At 35.4% G+C, this 20,577-nt stretch overlaps 3 protein-coding genes across 3 annotated transcripts; all 3 read right to left on the reverse strand.

The window, feature by feature from the left end:
* Positions 1–1,800: 1,800 nt before the first annotated feature.
* LOC121445110 (olfactory receptor 1052-like) lies at positions 1,801–2,739 on the reverse strand. Its single transcript, XM_041647105.1, has one exon. It carries the CDS (start codon positions 2,737–2,739, stop codon positions 1,801–1,803), a length of 939 nt encoding a protein of 312 aa, XP_041503039.1.
* A 6,967-nt stretch (positions 2,740–9,706) lies between these two features.
* LOC121445132 (olfactory receptor 1052-like) lies at positions 9,707–10,645 on the reverse strand. The gene has a single exon (XM_041647140.1). The coding sequence runs from the start codon at positions 10,643–10,645 to the stop codon at positions 9,707–9,709; it is 939 nt and encodes a 312-aa protein (XP_041503074.1).
* A 7,642-nt stretch (positions 10,646–18,287) lies between these two features.
* On the reverse strand, positions 18,288–19,226 carry LOC121445134 (olfactory receptor 1052-like). The gene has a single exon (XM_041647142.1). It carries the CDS (start codon positions 19,224–19,226, stop codon positions 18,288–18,290), a length of 939 nt encoding a protein of 312 aa, XP_041503076.1.
* Positions 19,227–20,577: the final 1,351 nt, after the last annotated feature.

A 20,577-nucleotide genomic window follows, 5' to 3' on the forward strand; every position in this document is an offset into this window, starting at 1 on the left:
GTATTATTTGTAATAGCCAGAAACTGGAAACAACCTAGATGCCCTTCCATGGAAGAATGAATGAAGAAAGTGTGGAATATCTACACATTAGAGTACTACGCTGCGGTAAAAAACAATGACTTCTCAAATTTTGCATGCAAATGGATGGAAATAGAAAACACTATCCTGAGTGAGGTAACCCAGACCCAAAAAGATGAATATGGGATGTACTCACTCATAATTGGTTTCTAGCCATAAATAAGGGTCACAGAGTCTACAATTGGTGATCCTGAAGAAGCTAAGTAAGAAGGTGAACCAAAGGAAAAACATATAGTTACCCTCTTGGCTATGGGAAGTTGACAAAATTGCCGGGGAGAAAATTGGGATCTTGGGGGTGGGGTGGGATGGGGGTAAGGGGAGATAGGGAGAGGAAAGGGAGAAGGGGTGGATGGGGGGAACTTGGGGAAAAAGGAGGATTGGGATAAAGGAAGGTTGGATAGGGGAGCACGGAAGCACAATTCTTAGTTAAGGGAGCCACCTTAGGGTTGGCAAGAGACTTGAACATAGAGTGGCTCCCAGGAGCCCAAGCCGAGGTCCCCAGTTAGTTCCTTGGGCAGCTGAGGATAGGGAACCTGAAATGACCCTAGCCTATAGCAATACTGACGAATATCTTGCATATCATCATAGAACCTTCATCTGGTGATGGATGGAGATAGAGACAGAGACCCACACTGGAGCACTGGACTGAGCTCCCAATGTCCCAATGAGGAGCAGAAGGAGGGAGAACATGAGCAAAGAAGTCGGGACCACGAGGGGTGCACCCACCCACTGAGACAGTGGAGCTGATCTACTGGGAGCTCACCAAGGCCAACTGGACTGTGACTGAAAAAGCATGAGTTGAAACTGGACTCTCTGAACATGGTGAACAATGAGGGCTGATGAGAAGCCAAGGACAATGGCAAGGGGTTTTGATCCTACTTCATGTGCTGGCTTTGTGGAACCTAGCCAGTTTGGATGTTCACCTTCCTAGATATGGACAGAGCGGGGAGGTCCTAGGACTTACCACAGGGCAGGGAACCCTGACTGTTCTTTGGACTGAAGAGGGAGAGGGAGAGGAATGGGGGGTAGGGGGAGAAGGGTGGGAGGAGTGGGAGGGAAATGGGAGGCTGGGAGGAGGTGGAAACTTGTTTTTTTTTCTTCATTTTCTCAATAAAAACCAAGCAAACAAACAAACACATTAGAATCATCCAATCGGCTTCTAGTGATGTGCTAAATGTCATTTTTTTCACATACAAATTCCCTCTTCTGTTTTCCATTCCACCATTAAACTAGGTATACAGATTTGTGTATAGCTGTGGACAAAGTGGATCTTTTATGAGTTTGAAATTAATGCAGAAATACATCTTCGTCTATGTCCCATCAGTAACCGTAGTGCAGTTCTTGGAGCTACTCATATATGTCTCCAAAGAACTTACAATCACCAGGGACTGGGAAAAGCTGGGGAAGAAAGTATTCCTGTGTTATTAGGAAAGGGCGATCTGAAATCTTGTTATATTAAATGTATATAATAAACATGCATATGGCATGTGTGCCATGTACATATGTAATAAGAAAAACATGATGAGTATTTAGTTAATGCTAATAAAAGCATTAAATATCAAATTATTAAATATTACAGGACTACCATGAATGCGTATGTGAAAAAAAAAACTGCTCTCAAAATTACTGACTTGCCCCTACTTGAATCCCTGTGGGAACTTAACGACATCTTAGTCTATAGAACCAAGAAGTGTGTCTTAAACATCTGTCTGGAAATCCACATCACTGAGAAAACACTTTTCTTTTAATCATTCTTCTCATGGCTTCTTTGGCCTCTCTGTTTCTCATGCTATATATCAAGAGATTCAGTACTGGCAGCAAAAGTGTATAAAACACAGATATGATCTTTTCTATATCCCGTGGGAAGCTTGAGCTGGTTCCCATGTAAGTGGATATTACTGTTCCGTAGAAGAGTGTTACTACCGTCAGGTGGGAGGCACATGTAGATAAAGCCTTATAACTTCCCCTGGCAGAATGTATTTTCAGGACAGTAATAAGAATCCCTAAGTAGGAGCTAATTACTATCAAAAATGTAATTACAGATGTAGCCCCAGAAAGAACAATGAATAAAATCTCACTGTGGCGGGTATCAGAGCAGGAGAGCTGAAAGAGCAATGGAATATCACAGAAATAGTGGTCAATGGCATTGGTCCCACAGAAAGTTAGCTTGAGAAGGCTCCTCAAGTGGGTGAGTGAGTTGGCACAGCCTAGCAGGTAAGAGGCAGATACCAGAGAGATGCAAAACGTGGGGGTCATGAGACCTCTGTAGTGAAGCGGACTGCTGATGGCAAGATACCTATCATAGGCCATTGCAGCCAGGAGGAAGCATTCTGCAGTCAGAAACAGGTTGACAAAGGAATACTGTAGGAGGCAACCATGGTACGAAATCGTTTTTTGACCCAACAAGTAGTTTATCAGCATTTTGGGAAGAAAGACCGATGAATAGCAGAAATCCAAGAAAGCCAAATGGCTAAGGAAAAAGTACTTGGGGGAATGAAGCTGGGCAGTAGCTAAAATTATTAAGATAATCCACAAGTTGCCTGCAACAGTAATGACATAGAGAAAGAAGAACAGCACAGAGAGTAGAGTATTCAGTGCAGGATCGTCCGTTAGTCCTAGGAGGATAAATTCAGTCGTCACACTCAAATTTCTGTCAGCCATTGATATGATTCCTTTATGGGGGATCTGTAAAGAACCAGAGGAAAAAAAATAGATGACCAGAGGGCACAGTTCATAATCATGAAATCATCCTATTCACATCTTTTAAGAATGTCAAAATATTCATCATCAGCTATAATAATTCAAATTACATTAAAATTAGCTGAGTATAAATTAGCTTTTAAAAACATTAAATTGACTCTCATCAAGGAATTGAAATTAGCATTACGTGTCATAAGAAGGAAGTCGTAGGGAAAGTGCAGTACTCTTTGGAAGACAGAGTAAGAATCAGGTATTTAATTTTTTTTTTCCCGGTAGAGAGTTCAGTCGATGGATAATGGGTAACAGAATATTCTAAATTTCCAGAATGAGAAAGATGAGCTTCACCTCCCAAGGGTTAATAACTACTGTGGATGAATAAAAAAGCAAGCAAACAAAAGTTTTATCAACATTAACCATGTAAGTTAGGACATCTAAAAATTGTTCTCTATCACGTAAGTTAAAAAGTAAAATACAATATGGGTGTATTAAATATAATGTGCATACATACATATTTCATAAATATAAGTAAGCATATACAATAACATCTAATTAATATAAAGTGACTAATAGCGGAAAATGAGACTGTTGCCTTTTCATTTATTATGAAAAAAAGATAATATCATAATGAGATGAATTTCCTTCAATTAACTGTGTTTCATCTTATACAATATTAGAGTTTGAGACAGTAAATAGCCCTTCTCAGACATTTTGCAATGTTCATTCTTCAGTGTGGATTAGCCAAAGTCAGACATTTCTCACAATGTTTTGACTATTTTCTTTTGTCTTTTAATCCCTGAAGTCAAGGAGACAGATCTATTATAGAAATAATTTATATTCCTCTTATCCATTTGATGACCTATAGATCTTACTTTTAATTCACAAGAGTTACAAAAATGCACTAATTTGATTTCAATATATAAAAATCAAATAAATAATGTCATTTGTTGATTTGTAACATATTTAATAGCTGAGAAATTGATGATTATAGGAGGCTTTTAATGTACAAGTGCTTAGAATATATAATATGCCGGGGCACAAGAGTTTTCAGTAAGAAAATTTAGAGAACATGTCACATAAATATGATAGAAAATGTCATTTTAACTGAACATTCATAAATATGATTTTTCACAATTATGTGTAACTTAATTACCTGAAAGACATTTCCCTGACATTTCTGATAAGTTAAATGTAGGGGCTCAAATTCTCTCCAGCTATTTAAAACAAGGCAAATATTGCAAATTAGCATTGACTTTCTATGCTTCACTGATGATTCTACAAATTAAATGATGGTTTGTTTTCTATCGGAGTACTCAGATTTTTGTAATGTAGTAGATCTACCTACAAAGTTATCTCAATTGGAAGTTGTTCATATAATCTAGAAACATCTGGAAAAATTGTCACACCTAACATAGGGTGCCAAAATATTTCTTACAGATATATGACTAATAAACACAGAAAATAAAGGAAAATAAAGACGAATTAAGTTTGTTCTGAGAAGCTTCACAATGGCATTTTAGATTAATATATTTTAAAATAGCTATTGGTTTAATAATAGTTCTTAGCATTTTCCCTTAATGAGTTTTACTTTAAGAAAACTGAATTTATGATATTTCCTTTGTCTTATTAAATTCAGTGATTTTTAGCTGATATTTTAATTTATCTAATAGCAATATTTTGTCTAGATTGCTTTCTCTTTTGCTTAAAATAAGTTATTTTTCAGTAAATTTTTATGTGAGTCTAAAACTTATTTCGGCTAATGAAGGAAAAGTTTAGTTTATTGTTCCTTTACTCAGTGTAACAAACATCAACTGTTTATAGGAATCCTTTAGGTTTTCAAAGATGTCTTCAACTACTTTCTCTTTTTAATTTGCAAAAAGTAAAGCTATACAGCATGAAACACAACTACTTGATGAAATGTAGAACATGCCTACCGTTTGGATGGGGAGTGACAATTGACTGTTGCATTTTCTTGACTCTGTTTCCTGAACTCATAATCAGAAGGACTAGAGTTGTGTGACCTTAAATACTGTTATTTTTATATGTTGGGGATATTGCTCATTTTGTAAACCTGTGTAGATACTAATAAAAGAAGCACTGTAATAAACAAGCAGGAAACTTACCTGGCGTGAAGAAACAGAATAGTGCTGTTTCTAAATTTCCTTACCATTGAGTTTATATTTGGCTTTTTCTCTTTGGAGGATAGAATCCCCAGAGCACTGCAAACACTGGGATTCATTAAAAAAATGTTTTAGGTAGCCCTGAGGAAGTTAAGGACTTTGCTATGTTTCCAAAGAATGTAACAGTACAAAGAAAAGCAGTAAAAAATATTTTCTGTTTTGAAATTATAGTATATTCACCAATTTTATTTGTACATATTACATATATATATTCAATGTGAAAGCACAGAAGACGTGAATATTATTTAATTTGAAGTGTGTCTGTGTAGTTACATTCCTCTGTCTATTTTCATATATTTGGTAATGTGTGATATTGGCAATATAGCTAATTAGGACATTTAATCAACATTTTTAACATTGGAATACTGATTAGACTGTATAATTGAATAATAGAATAAAAATATTTTAAAAATCATTGCAAGCTCAAATAATATTGTAAATATTATTAATTGAAAAATCATGTGCATAAATAAGTCACTAGCATAAGTCCTTCAAAACCCAAATAAATAAATAAAGCAACTGTTTCCAAAGTGTCAGTAAACTTAGAATAATATCTTCAATATTTATAATAATTTAAATACACCAATATAAGGTGAATAATATAATCAGTTTTGCTAAAATGATTATTTTTCTTTCAGGTAGGAGGTCAAAAAATATTTCTATTTACTAAATGCTTGTTATGCTATTGGCACTCCTGATAGGGTCTTTAATCAACATAATATCATTTCATAATATTGTTTATTTATGGATTTAAATTGCATTATTTCTTCCTTCTCTTTTCTTACTTCAAAAACTTTGTATATACCCTACCCTCCACTCCTTCAAATTCATGGCCTCTTTTCCCTCAGTGGTAATTGCTTGCATATGTAATTTTTTACATATATACATATTTGCAAATATAACCTGATGAGTTTATATAATTTTACCTGTATGTCTTCAAGGCTGATCATTTAGCACTGGACAACTGACTGATGTGCTCCTCCCTTGGAAACAGCATGTCTTGGAAGAGCACATCTCCCTCTCCAAGCTTTTTTGAATGTTTGTATCCCTTTGGATTTGAGACATCAATGGCATTTCTACAGCCAGTATGGCATTTCCATTATTATTATCCTTGTTCAGTTCATGTTTAAGCAGTCATGGTATGTTGTTGCAGGTCACTTGTTCGTTTCCCACTGCTCAGCCCAGAAATAAGCCTTTAGGTTTTACGTAGATGTACCTAGCACACTTTGGTGCACCAATTTGTTGTAAGGAAATTGCTTGCTTGTTCCTGGCTGGTCAGCTCCAAAATACCACACCAAAACTGTATTAATTAAGTAACTGCTTGGCCCATTAGCTCTGGATTCTTATTGGCTAACTCTTACACATTAATTTAACCTATTTCTATTAAACCATGTAGGAACCTCTATTCCTCTCTTTTTCCCTATTAGATCAATTGCATCTTGATTTTCATCTTTACCATGCTCCCATAAAAAAATGACATCATATAATTTACATTACAGATGACCCCAAATTATTAGAGAGATTGTCTAAATTTTCATATAGAAATTATTAGGTATCAGATTTAACACATAAAATTTATAGAAATTAAGAGTAAGAATATATTTATACTATACTTCAAAAATAAGTGTAAGTTCTAATATAAAAATATATTATTAAATTTAAAGACGTCAATGTTTAATTCAGGCAAAGGCATATTTGTTTTGATTTGCTTTTGAGAAACAATGTCTCCTGTAACCAAGATGACCTATAATGTAGAATGCATCTAAAGCAAATCTTAAATGTTGACACAATCTAATTTTTTTTACCAAACACATCAGCATTTATTAACATATTTACAATAAAATTATGTGTCTATTCAGAGGTTGGAATTTGTAATAATCCTTCAATATTCACCCTAAATTCTGATGAAAAAATATTAACATTTTTCTGTTTATTTGGTGTTTGATTTCCTGGAAATTCCTAGTTTTCTGGTCTTCTCTTTTTTCCCCGAAAGTTTCAATCACATTTCAAAACAGATTCTGATCTGCTAATAAGGTATTCCTTCTACTGGAATGCACTGTCCCAGGAGAGAGAGATGACTCGTCCTCCACATTATATTATATTATAATTAATTATATATATTATATATATATTGGGCTATGCTATAGGAAATTAATTTAAAAGACAGGATGGACTTATGTTTAGCTATATGGATGATCCCTTGTAATAAACCCCAATAACCTGATGTAGGTTATATCCATCTTTCCTGGTTTTCTAAAAAAAAAAAAAAAAAGCAAAACAAATTATTTGTCCTTGCTGCTTAGCAGAAGAATAAACCTAAAACAACCTATTTCGATTTGTTTTAGTTCGCAGCCTTAATCCTTTGTAGCAAGAATTCTTAGTATGGATTATTGGTTTATGTTTCTCCATACCCAGCAGGAATACAAAGATTGTGGCTGATATAAGTTTGTATAATTTTTTTCCATTTTTTTATTGAGAAAAAGAAAAAAAAAGTTTCCACCTCCTCACAGCCTCCCATTTCCCTCCCCCTCCTCCCACCTTTCTCCCCCTCCTCATACCCTTCTCCCCCTCCCGCCACTCCTCTCCCCCTCCCTCTCCAGTCCACAGAGCAGTCAGGGTTCCCTGCCCTGTGGTAAGTCCTAGGTCCTCCCCTCTCCATCCATTCCTAGGAAGGTGAACATCCAATCTGGCTAGGCTCCCACAAAGCCAGCACATTACGTAGGTTCAAAACCCTTGCCATTGTCCTTGGCTTCCCATCAGCCCTCATTGTTCACCATGCTCAGAGAGTCCAGTTTTATCCCATGCTTTTTCAGTCACAGTCCAGTTGGCCTTGGTGAGCTCCCAATAGATCAGCTCCACTGTCGCAGTGGGTGGGTGCACCCTCGTGGTCCCGACTTCTTTGCTCATGTTCTCCCTCCTTCTGCTCCTCATTGGGACCTTGGGAGCTCAGTCCATTGCTCCAATGTGGGTCTCTGTCTCTATCTCCATCCATCACCAGATGAAGGTTTACATGCTGTTTAAGGGCATCTATCACTTTCATGAAGTCAATCTTTTCTACTTGATTAAGGTGTTCATGTCCTCCCGTTGTGTGGTCGCTGGTTTCCGGTGGCTTCATGTTGCTTTTCAGCTTGTTGGGTGAATTCTTGCCTTGGCGTTTGCCCATCTCTTCTTCCAAATGCTCCCTTATGGATCTTCTTTTACCGGATCAGGTCTCCTTACCTACCCAATGCTGGCTTTCCCCAACGTTGGCTCTTCTGGTGCCAAGAGATCAGGTCTCCGTGCTGGTTGGGCAGGTCGCAAAGAAAGCTCCTACCCTGCTTGGTGCAGGCAGGCCATAGAAACAAAGGGACTCCCGCCTGCTTGGGTGCCCCGAGGAATAGGACCCAGTGCCCAGACAGTCTGGCCTGGGTGATGTTATGTGCCGAAAGAGGGTGGTGGGGCCGAAGTGGGGAGGGTTCTTGATGGGAGCTGGGTGGGCTAGGACAAAAGAGGCGGTATGCAGGGAATGGAGGCCCTGCAGAGAGCCCAAGAAGGATAAGGGGCCAAGGAACCTCTGAGCTCCCCTTCCCAGGCTGGCGCGCCGCGGTGCCAGAAACTCACCCCCGACACAATCTACTTTTACTTGCTGCTAATGACTCACATCCTTCATCATAAACTGCTTCCTGAATGTTTGGGAGATTTTTAACTTACTCACTTGCTTTCAGAAATCCTTCAACACAGAGGAATTTCAACACTGAGCTCTTCCTCTATGTCAAATTTCACATATGAAAGTGGGACCCAACCCCATGGATAGGAGATACTTACATCACTCCCACAGAGGCAAATGTGATCTGCAAACAAGTTCTTTTTCAAAACAATTCTAAATGAAATTTTCTATAAGATTTCATTCAAATATTTCCTTTCTACTTTTCGTAGATTTCCCCTAAATACCAAAACTCATGTTCTCTCTATCACATAATCCCCCAATCCAAAAAATAGATAAAAAATCAAAAATAAAAGAAAACACAAAAACAAACAAACAAAACAATAAAAACATATACCCAAAGAAATAAAAATCTTATAAAATAATTATTTTGTGATTTGTGAAGAAGTATCCATCTCTGGAGTGTGGCTGAGATATTCAGTGACACTTTATTGGAGAATAATTATTTTCTCTCTGCCAGCATGGATTAATTACAAGTATTATCTTGAATGGAGGAGGAATATTCAAGGTATTTTAAGGATGCACATTTACTTTAAAGTACTATTGTAAATTTCCAAGGAAAAAAATTTAAAAAATTAAAGTGCCTAAATTCTTGTAAGACAACATTTTGGTATTGGACTGTTATTTATATTGCTCAAAAAACGAATAAGCTGAGATGTGTCTTAAATTTTATTTTTTTTCATTTATGGTATCCCTTCATGGTATCTATGAATATCTATATTTTACACACACACACACACACACACACACACACACACACACACACACACACATATGTCAGAAATACATATTTACATGAATTTCAGTTCGTATGAAGGAATAAGAATATTGTCAATTATATCATATAAATATCCTAGGTCAGAGCCTAGGGTTTATGTTAAACAACAAAATACGACCCATGCATTTACAGTATATTATTTAGTGAGTTTTTAGCACTGTATAACAATGTTCAACTTAAAGCAATACTATAATTCAGTTATTTTAACTTTTATTGAATTTTTATAAACACTATTACTTAAATCAATATCTTCTGCATCCTTGTCTTAAATCAACAAGATAAAGGTTTCATCTCCATCACCCTTTTCACAGCATCCTTTACTTCCTTGTTCCTTAAACTGTAAATCAGTGGGTTCAACATGGGAATCACCAGGGTGTAAAATACAGACACTACCTTCTCTTGTTCTAAGGAGTACTGGGAGCTTGGCTGAATATAACTGAAGCTGATGGAACCATAGAACAAAGTCACAGCCGTCAGATGGGAAGCAAAGGTGGAGAAGGCTTTGCGTCTGCCTGCTGCGGAGCGGATCCTCAGGATAGCAGCCACAATGAAGATGTAGGAGATCATCACAGTCAAGAAGGTTACCATTGCAATGACTCCAGAGAAGATCAAAAGCAACAATTCATTAATGGAGGTGTCAGAACAAGACAGCTTCAGCAGGGGAGGAAGGTCACAGAAGAAGTGACTGATGATATTTGGCCCACAGAAAGACAGTTTCATTAAGCCAATTGTATGTGTAAGTGAATTAATTAAACCTCCTGTGCATGAGCCCAAAACCAGCCCAATGCAAACCATTTTAGTCATGGAGACGGTATATAGTAATGGGTTCACAATGGCTACATAGCGGTCATAAGCCATTGCAGCCAGCAAAATTCCCTCTGTGGTAAGCAGTGATACAAATAAAAAATATTGCAGGATGCATGCAGAGAATGAGATGGTCTCTCTTTCAGCAAAGAAGTTCAGCAGCATTTTGGGGGCAAATACTGAAGAATACCATGCATCCACAAATGACAAACAGCTAAGAAAGTAATACATGGGCGTGTGGAGTTTAGGTGTTATGTAGATCAGAAAGAACATACCTACATTCCCTAACAAAGAGATGGCATAGATCAACAGGAACAATATGAAGAGGAACACCTTGAGTTCATCATGATCTGTCAATCCCAAAAGGATAAATTCAGTGACAAAAGTAAAGTTGACATCACCCATGAACTTGTGTGTCATGGTACCTGTTAATGATGGACTCAGATAAATGGACCGTATCAGCAGAATATCAATATCTTAGGAATTCCAAACTAGACATTATCTGTAATATAGAATTCTCCCCTCTGGTACCCCTGCTTCTATAAACACTAAAGAATTTAATAAAAAGTTCATTTTTTGATGCTCTGTTTTGTTGATTTTTGGTACTATTGTCCATGATTAGATAAAGAAAATACTGGATTCGTAGGCAAATATATATTAAATTGCAATTCTTACATTTCACATAAAACTAAACAGAAGTCTTGCTAATGACAGTAAAAATCTTATTTATAAAGCATAAGAACTTATGCTGGAAATATAATCTTTGTTTCCATTTTCATATTCCTCTTTTATCATTTAATCAACATTAATAGCAGCAATGCAAAAATATATCAACATATAATCCATGTTAAAAACCTGAGATAATTTAGTCAGAATGAATCTCAGTGGTATAGCATTGCCTTCTGTGATTATGAACCAGCATATACAGTAGTGTAATACTGATAATTATGTTTACTTTATGCTTTCAAATTTGGTCTTAACTCTCCAAGTGAGTGTGAGTGTGTGTATATGTGTGTGTGCATATGTTAGCAGTTGTGTATGTGTGTATGTCTGTGTGTTGGCATGTGCATTGAACGCAAGGACTTGTGCATGATATTTAAGTCTTCTGCACATTGCCTGTGCCTGTTCGTTTTCTTTTTAACTGTGTCAATAAGCAGAGGCCAGGCACTCATCTCTTACACTTACTCTGTGACTCAGGACTCTGAGGTTTACTGGCTTCCATAGTCTATATAAAAATAGATGCCTTAAAAATATAACATATATTTAAAATATTAAGACAACTCTTTGCAAACTGTATTTTGCTTTCTTGGTGCAACCCAATCTTTAAAGTAGGCAATGTCTGTTAGTTCAGTGTTTCCCTTGAACTCAATTTTTTCTTTACATAAATGTTACAAATAAAAAAATATAAAACACATACTAACTGCTTATTATGAGAAATATTTTTGTTTTGTTTTACTTATACTATTGTGGTCTTGCTTTCTATCTGGAGAACCATGTACAATTTAGAGTTTAAATGAACATGCCTGTTTGACTTATTCTAAATCACATTCCAAACTATTGATCCCCAAGAAGAACAGTGTGTAACTAACGTTTTTAAATGTCTTAAAATTCTACTCAATGCTGATTTTATTTACTATTATTTATTATTATTTATATTTTATCATATTATTTGTAACTTATTATTGTAATATTTATTATTAATTATTCTGCAGCATCCATGGCATAAGTGTCCTTTTTTAATACACTTGATTCCAGTTATTTCAAAACACAGTACCAGTTCAATTTATTTATATCTTCCTTTTCTTGCTTATTTTGGAAATGACAAAACTATAAAAAAGTGAAGGATGCAAAGATATCATTGTCACAGCTGGAGGCCAACCCATCTGATGTCATCAATACCTTCTGGAGCACAGGACATGACTCAGTGATTCAGTAAACTTCCCTGAATCTTAGTATTTCTGAAAACTAGACAACTGACAGCATTGTCTAAAGAGTAATATTGAACAATGATGTCATCATGTGTTCATTTGGGATTCTTTTCACTTATACTGTAATTAAAAGTTAGAAAAAGAACCACAGTTCATAGGTATTAAATAATTTAAAGAAGAAAATAATATCTTATCTATATTATTATATTTAAGTGATAAACATAAGAATCTATTTTTACATAAGTATCTATTTTAAACTATAATTCTTATTTTATGATGTAAGTGACCTAACACACATTTGACTTAATATATTTTTGAGTGCGTGTTTGTAAGTATTGAAGCATTGTAAATACTATTTGATGTTCATGTAGAATAAGAAATGTACTTAAAACAAAAAAGTAGATAAGTGAATTTCAACTAGTCTTCTTTCTGTAATTTGGTGACTCAATCAGAATAAAATCTTAACGTTGAGTTTAATCATTAAGACAGTAGTTAAATTATATGATAGTTTATTTAATAATTAAATAAATGGAATTAGTTTACAAGAAAAAGAAAAAAATATCCAACATCACAGCCCCTCTAAGGACCTAGTGGCCATCTTTGTACCATGTTTTCTCTAACATTCTTGCAAACAGAATTTAAAACACAACACTAAAGGTTCTTACTTTTAAAATGATGGGCAAATTCAGCAAATGACAAAAGTTGGAGGTAGCACTGGAGAAACTGAAGTCTATCCTTACATTTAGGAGACTCAAATTCACAGAAACCTTGAAAAGAGAATATGAGTGAGGTTATTAAAATCATGACAGAAGACAAGTTGAGATAAGATGGTCTGTCTGTTATATATATGCCTTGGTTCAAATAAAACCTTCCCTGGAGTCAAACTCCGAAGGCTGTAATACACGTTTTACTAACAGTTTCTCTGTGTTTCTCCAGGGATTTAAGAGGCTCATAGGAACTTAATGGCTCCCCAAAGGCATTCCATTTCCTGAATATTTTAATGAAAAAAGTATAGTGAAAAAGTAGACCATATAATTTAGAAAAACATAGCAACAAAAACAACACATATCTTTTCTTAGTACTTGACCATGCTTTCTAGAACAAGTGACTTTGATTTAAGTCACAAACAAAAAACAAGCAAATGAAGAGAAATACCAGTGAATCCTATGTTGTGAAGAACAGAATGGGAAATAACAAAATCCATTTTTGTCTTAATGACATCAGATAACAGAAATCACATCAAGAAAATCAATGCCACACCTTTAGTTGCTCAATGCTTTCTTCATCTATTGTGTATCAGCTTGTGCAGAAATTACCAGTCATTTACTTCACCTTATAACATGTCTGCATGGAAATTTGTAGGAGTGTTTTAAGCTGCTCTCTACACATATGTTTAAGTAAGAATTATTCTCAAATTTCAAAGCTACAGATAATTTCCTCTAAAGCGTATGCCTTGATTTTCTAAAATAAAAACTAGCCCTGTGAGGTTTCTCATGCCTATAATCCCCAAAGCAGGCATTAGGGATGTTGAGACAGAGAGATCCCCATTGTTCTCGAATACTTTAGGATACTACTTAGTTCCAAGATCACCTGACCTGTAGAGTCTTGCTGCATACTGTGGCCTTGGTCTGCGCTCTAAATGCTAGACCCCAATTAGTGAGCTTCGGGAAAGGAGGCTGGAGGTTGAGAATACTAACACAGAGACAGACCGACATACAGACCTTCAATCACTGGTACCAAAAGCCCCTCTTTAATAGCATCATGGAGGCTTAAATACATTGCAGTCAATGGTCAACAGGTGAAAACCCCATCCTCTGATCCTCTAAGCTAGGCACAGCTTCTAGTAACTTCAATTAGAAGGTTCTAGTAGGGTAGAGCAGCTGAAAGCCAGGACTCAATTAGTCCCAACAGAGTAACATCTTGAAAATAACAAATAAAAGAAAGCAAACATCCCCATAAAACTGAAAATGACTCCATAATGGCTACACCAAGCTGCACTCCCACAAACAGTATGTGACAGATTTCCTTTCCCATACCCTTGCCTGCATTTGTTACCTTTTAACAACTTACACTTCCTAACTAGGGTAAGAGGAAGGAGATATTTTTAAGATTTATTTCTTAGTTATTTTAAAGATTTAGTTCTTAATTATTTGTCTTCATTTTCTTGAGAAGACCTTTGTTAATCCCATTGCCCATTTTTTTTTATGTTGGACATACATAGCTAGTTTCTTTTTTTAAAAAAAAAAATTATTGAGGAAAAGAGAAAAAAACAAGTTTCCGCATCCTCCCAGCCTCCCATTTCACTGCTTTTGTGTGTGGCAATATAAACTTGTCTCGCCTCCTGAGAATTGCTTCCCAGAGTTTACACAGAAAACCCAATACTCAGAGGTTCAGATGTTATGCAAAACAGTGTACTTAACGTACATTTATTCTCTCCTCTTGCCAGACATTTCTGGATTATTAAGAAAGCCTAATACATGGAAAATATGTGACAGTACTACAGAACTGCCATGCTACAGATGTAATAACACAAACTCTGGCTATTTAAAAATAATTTTAATCCATATTTGGTCAAACCTCTTAATATATACATCATGGCACAAGATAGAGGACAAAGAAAGCATTATATTCATTTATACCTGGATGCTTTCAATCCTATTCTTGTGTTTGGAGTTATCCATTGTTGACAGTTGTACAAGTCATTAACTAATTGTTCTATTCCTACTGACAGATAATTTACTCTATGGATTTTACACACTGTCACCAAACTGACATTTTTGCAAGAGTCAGCAATTCACAGCAAAACCACCATAAGTTTTGTAGTATAAGTTTTAATGCATTAAGGAACTAATTGTTTTGAAGGAATATTTAGAAATGGAGTTTTCTAACCTATTATCATCATACACTTCTCCACTAGGAAACAACACCCATATCATTCAGCCACAAATTATAATAGCTATTTAAACACTTGACTACCGTTATCCTACTCATCCATACATATTTTTTTAAATTAAAACATTTGTCTCTCTATATATGTATATATATATACACATATATATATGTTCTTAACTTCAGATTATCTTAGTTTGTAATTAATATACAGAAACACATTTATATGTATGCATATTACTACAATAATTCATTAGAAGCATATGCATACAGAGTGAGGTTTACCATTAAACTGAGGATATTGCTAATGTTATATTTGTGTTATAACTGCCAGGAACTGGGTTTCATGTCCAGCATGTGAAAATAATGGTAGGAGAAAACCAGCAAGGGGAGAGACTAGGAGGAAGGGGGAGGCAGAATGAAAAAATATACTCAGAGCTCTTTAACTCAAAACCAGAGAATTGAGAATAAGCTCCAATTTTGTTACAGAAAGGATATAGAAAATGAACTTAAAAATTAGAAAACAATTCCTAAAATATTTTGTGTTAATCATAAAAAACAAAATGTAATTCTGAATAATTTCTCCACAAAGTTAGAATTACATTGTAAAGAAAGATGTTTATTATATGCTAGGTGTAATAAAAATGGTACTTAGATAAATATATAAATAAGTAATTTTCAGAAGTATTCAAATATGTTTTAGATATTATAAAGATTAAATATATAATAATATAAACATACAAATGCTCACTACTGTCTAATAAAATACTTTAACTTGGTTTATGCAAATATATAGGTATTATATAAATATTGACCTATTCAGAATGAGAAGGCAATTGAACAATAAATTATATAGAGAATACAACATTGTTTTCTGTTTGGAAATGATGCTGATATTCTATAGTAGGATACTGTGAGATGTAAAAGTGAAATATAAGTTTACGCCAACCTTAGTGCCAGTTCCTAAATAACTTCTTAGTAAGTGAGTTCCAGGAAAGCATGTAGAGAACATAGTAGAAAAGTCCAAATGTCTTTAAACTTTAATGTTTTACTTACCTATTCTTCTTCATTATATACTATTTTTATTGTTATTGTTATTCTTTCATATGTTACATCCTGACTGCAGTTTCCTCTCCCTCCACTTCTCTCACTCATCCACCAACATATACCTCCCTTCTTCCCCAGATTAATTTTTCTTAGCTTCTCTTCAGAAAAGAGCAGGCCTCCCAGTGATATCAAGCAAGCATGGCATAATGAGTTACAGTAAGACTACATCCTCATTTCCACACTGGATGAGGCAACCCAGTAGGAAGAAAGGGGTCTCACAGGAAGGTAAAGGAGTCAGAGTCCCTCCCACTTCCACTGTCAGGAATTCCACAAGATCAACAAGCTCTAAAACCATAATGTATCTGCAGAGGTCTACAAGCAGAGACCCACGCAGGCTCTGTGATTGTCACTTGAGTTTATATGATCTCCCAAGAGCTCTGATTTGTGGATTCTCCTAGCTGTGCTCTATAGCTCCCACATCCTTCCTCCCTCTCTGTACCCACCTCTTCTTGTGAAGACACTGTCAGTCATGCCTTCTGAAGTATTCTACACTACCCCAGAATATGTTCAAATTTTCTAACAATTTAAAAATTAAATGTAGTCAGCCAGTGGTGGTGTACACCTTTAATCCCAGCACTCAGGAGGCAGAGGCAGGTGGATCTCTGTGACTTTGAGCCAGCCTGGTCTATAATAACTAGTTCCTGGACAGCTCTAGCACTGTGACACAGAGAAACTCTGCCTCTAAAACCCCTCCCAAAAAGTCAGCATTCACATGATACCTTCCTGATATATCCATTATGAACCCAATATAAGTGGTGTTTATTGTCATAATACAAAAATTTTACTATTGACTTACTCCATAGAGTTTTTAGGATAAAATAACTCAGGAAATAGCTAAGAAAGTGTAATTTATGATCTCCTATTTATTTTTTGTGAATATACGCATTTCTTCTAAAGTCTAATTGATATCATAGATGTATGATCCTGCCTTTCATTTCCATTGCATAAGCTCATGAACCATTGGGGCATAGAGCATATATTAAGATACAGCATAATAAACAGAAATGGTTGTGGCAATTTTACATTATGAAAGACTAAGTTGAGAGATGAGAACAATTGTGAGCACTTACAAAATCTTCATATTACAGAATAATTATCTTTTAATTTCAAAAAGTTAAGAAAATCCATTGAATACAAGAAGAACACTTTCAGTAGTGTATAGACCATATATTTGGTGTTACATCTCCAACAAAATGACTCTATGGAATAGTGTTAGAGTGGACATAAACTCTGTGAATACATATTTAGAGTACAAGTAAAGTTAACAGCTGTTTAAAGCAAAATGTCAGAGCAAATTGGATTTTTCTCAAAATCCTTGAAACGGACAAGTTAATCAGGCTTGATTTTTATTAAAAGATTTATTTTAATTGTATAACTTTTAACTAGGTGGAATTCAGTTTCCTAAAGTGAATCAAGGCCATACTCATTTCGAATTCCCCTTCCTAACTTCTCCCAAATACCCCCACTTTGTCTCTTCCTTTTGCAGTTTCTACTGTTGTTGTTTTAGAAAAGACTTTCTCCAAGGAGATACGTCGTGCTTCTTTGTCTCTTAAAAACAATTCTTTATAAATAAATTTAGGCTTTTTAATTTTTACGAAAAACAGATATACCTCAGTATTAAAAACATCCTGGAACAATTCTAAAGTAATGAATTGCAGGCTTTGCCTCAGATTATGGTACTCAGCAAAGATTGAATCCCATCAAGTGAAGTCTATATCTTCCCACTGTGGATGTGAGAATGCCAGTAAATCTTTTGCAGAAACCAGGTACAGGCGCTTGGTCTTGGTTAAAAGATAAGCTGACATTTCTGAACTTAGAGCTGTTTTGGTGTAACTCGAAACATTGTTATTCAGCCATTTAGCTTACTATAAAAATTCTATAAAATTTGGAAGATAATTATTTCTGATTTTAGTGAGAGTGTATAGACCCATATAAAAGATTCATGGACGTCTAGTCATTAGGCACATTTTAAATTTTTCTGAGGCAATATAGTAATTCACAGTTAAAATCACTAAAATATTTTGGTATAAAATTTTATGTTACTCTTATAAAAGACTAATAATTTTGCATGAAGTCAGTTTGAAGATTCACTTCAAGTTTGCAGAGTCAGAGAAAGGATAGAGTCAAGAGTTGCTCCTTCCCCTACAAATGGACCTCTTAGCCGCTTTCTTCACATCCTTGTTCCTCAGGCTGTAAATCAGAGGGTTCAGCATGGGAATGATCAAGGTGTAAAACACAGCAGACACTTTTTCCTGTTCCATGGAGTACTGAGAGCTTGGCTGGATATAACTAAAAGCCACAGAACCATAAAATAATGTCACAGCTGTCAGGTGTGAGGCACAAGTAGAGAAGGCTTTGCGCCTCCCCTCTACGGAGCGAATTCTCAGAATGGCAATGAGAATGTGGCTATAGGACACAATGATAACAATAAAGGTGAAAATAGCAATCACTCCAGAGAAGATCAAAAGCAGCATCTCATTGATGTGTGCATCAGAGCAAGAAAGCTTCAGAAGAGGGGGGATGTCACAGAAGAAGTGATTCACAATGTTTGGACCACAGAAGTCCAGTCTGAGCAGACCTATTGTGTGAGTCAGAGAATTAATGAGGCCACCCAAGTAACATGCCAGAACCATCTGAGTGCAGATGCGGTGGGTCATAATAACTGTATACATTAAGGGCTTGGTGATTGCCACATAGCGATCATAAGCCATCATAGACAGGAGGATGCCTTCTGTGGTTACATAAACTGCAAAAAAGAAGCTCTGCAGAACACAGGCAAAGAACGTACTAGACTTGTGTTCTGATAGGAAATTAACCAACATCTTAGGAGCAAAGATAGTAGAGTAGCAGATGTCGCAGAAAGAAAGGTTACTAAGGAAAAAGTACATTGGTGTATGAAGTTGAGCATTCAGCCAGATCAAGATAATCATGCCCCAATTACCACCAAGAATGACAAGATAAATTACGCTGAAAATTAAGAAGAGGGGAACTTCCCAATTAGGATTTTCTGTTAAGCCGACCAGTATAAATTCCTTCACACGTGTATGATTCCAAATTGCCATTGTTCAGTAGTCTATATTTTCTTGTTACAAAATAATAGCATGAGACCTAAATGAATAATAGATAAATAGGAGGATTTCCTGAGAATCTGATATCCATTATGGTTTAAGACACTGAGAGGTTACCCTGTGGTAGATGAAGCAATGAAAGAATTATCAATGGTAGTCCATATGTGTTCAATAAAGTCTATCCACGGAGACTTAAAAACTGCAACTTACATTAGGGTATTCCCTGCTATCAGGAAAGGATAAGAAATCTCTCCAATGTTAAAAATCTCTCAGAAGGTAGAGCTAAGATTTGAATTTAGAGGGTGGTGCAAAATCTCTGTTTTTTTCTCTAATATCCATCATCCTTCTGCTCAGGGGAAATATAAGCTTGCTAAAATCTTATGACAAGGAAAACTTCAATATTCTGTGGACAGGCATTTGAAAGTACTTTACTTTCAGTGACCCTAAAAACACCTACTTCATTCAATATCATACCCCCACCCTCCTTTCTAAATATCTCCCTTCAAATACGTTCTTACCTTCTGCCTGGATCTCCGATATATGGAATCAATGCCATTTTATACAAGGAATCTGAGTAAGTGCTTAAAGATGGATAAATATTTTCATCTGTTCTTTTTTAAGAATGATTAAGGACTATGAGTGTCATTTTACATAACAATTATTGCCTTCACATTTTTGTTCAATTTCTTTTTGCATTCTCCTAGCATTGTTCTCATTATTAAAAATTATAGAATAATTTACCACATTCAATGAAAATAGGAAAAAATGTAAGAAACACTAAAACCTTCAATTTTTGTCTATATATTTTCTCTACAAAAAATGAGCTACAACTTCACATAATTTCTTTTGAAATGATACATGTTTAATTTAATAATAGCTAAGTTAAAGATCAAAGAATTAAATTATATATATGCTTTTTTACATGGGTGCCAAATATTACTATTATTAATATTACTATTATGAGCCTGTATGTTTTTATTGAAATGAAATATTACTTAAATCTACAACCTGACCTTTTCAAGTGAATGATGTCCTGTTAGAAAAGCAAATGCATCTTGAGAATAATAAGCAAATCATAATTAGTATCTAAAAATTAAAGTATTACAGATAATAGAAGGAATGATCTTTATTATACCATAAATGGCATTAATTTCTTGTTTTTATTGCAGTTACTACAGCAATTTACTGAAAACTTGGTGGTGTAAAATAAATAGAATTCTTGTGAGGTGAACATCCAAATAGCTTGGGCTCCCACACAGCTAGTAAGTGCAGTAGGATCACCTTACTAGACCTGGAAGGAGGTGGGAGGTCCTTGGACTCCCCACAGGGCAGGGAACCCTGACTG

This window comes from Microtus oregoni, unplaced genomic scaffold, assembly GCF_018167655.1.
Source record: "Microtus oregoni isolate MIOR12 unplaced genomic scaffold, Mior012 000160F_ref0000428, whole genome shotgun sequence".
Lineage (NCBI taxonomy): Eukaryota > Metazoa > Chordata > Mammalia > Rodentia > Cricetidae > Microtus > Microtus oregoni.

Coding starts and splice junctions, on each gene's coding strand:
- LOC121445110 (XM_041647105.1), bottom strand. CDS start 2,739: ATGGCTGACAGAAATTTGAGTGTGACGACTGAATTTATCCTCCTAGGA.
- LOC121445132 (XM_041647140.1), bottom strand. CDS start 10,645: ATGGGTGATGTCAACTTTACTTTTGTCACTGAATTTATCCTTTTGGGA.
- LOC121445134 (XM_041647142.1), bottom strand. CDS start 19,226: ATGGCAATTTGGAATCATACACGTGTGAAGGAATTTATACTGGTCGGC.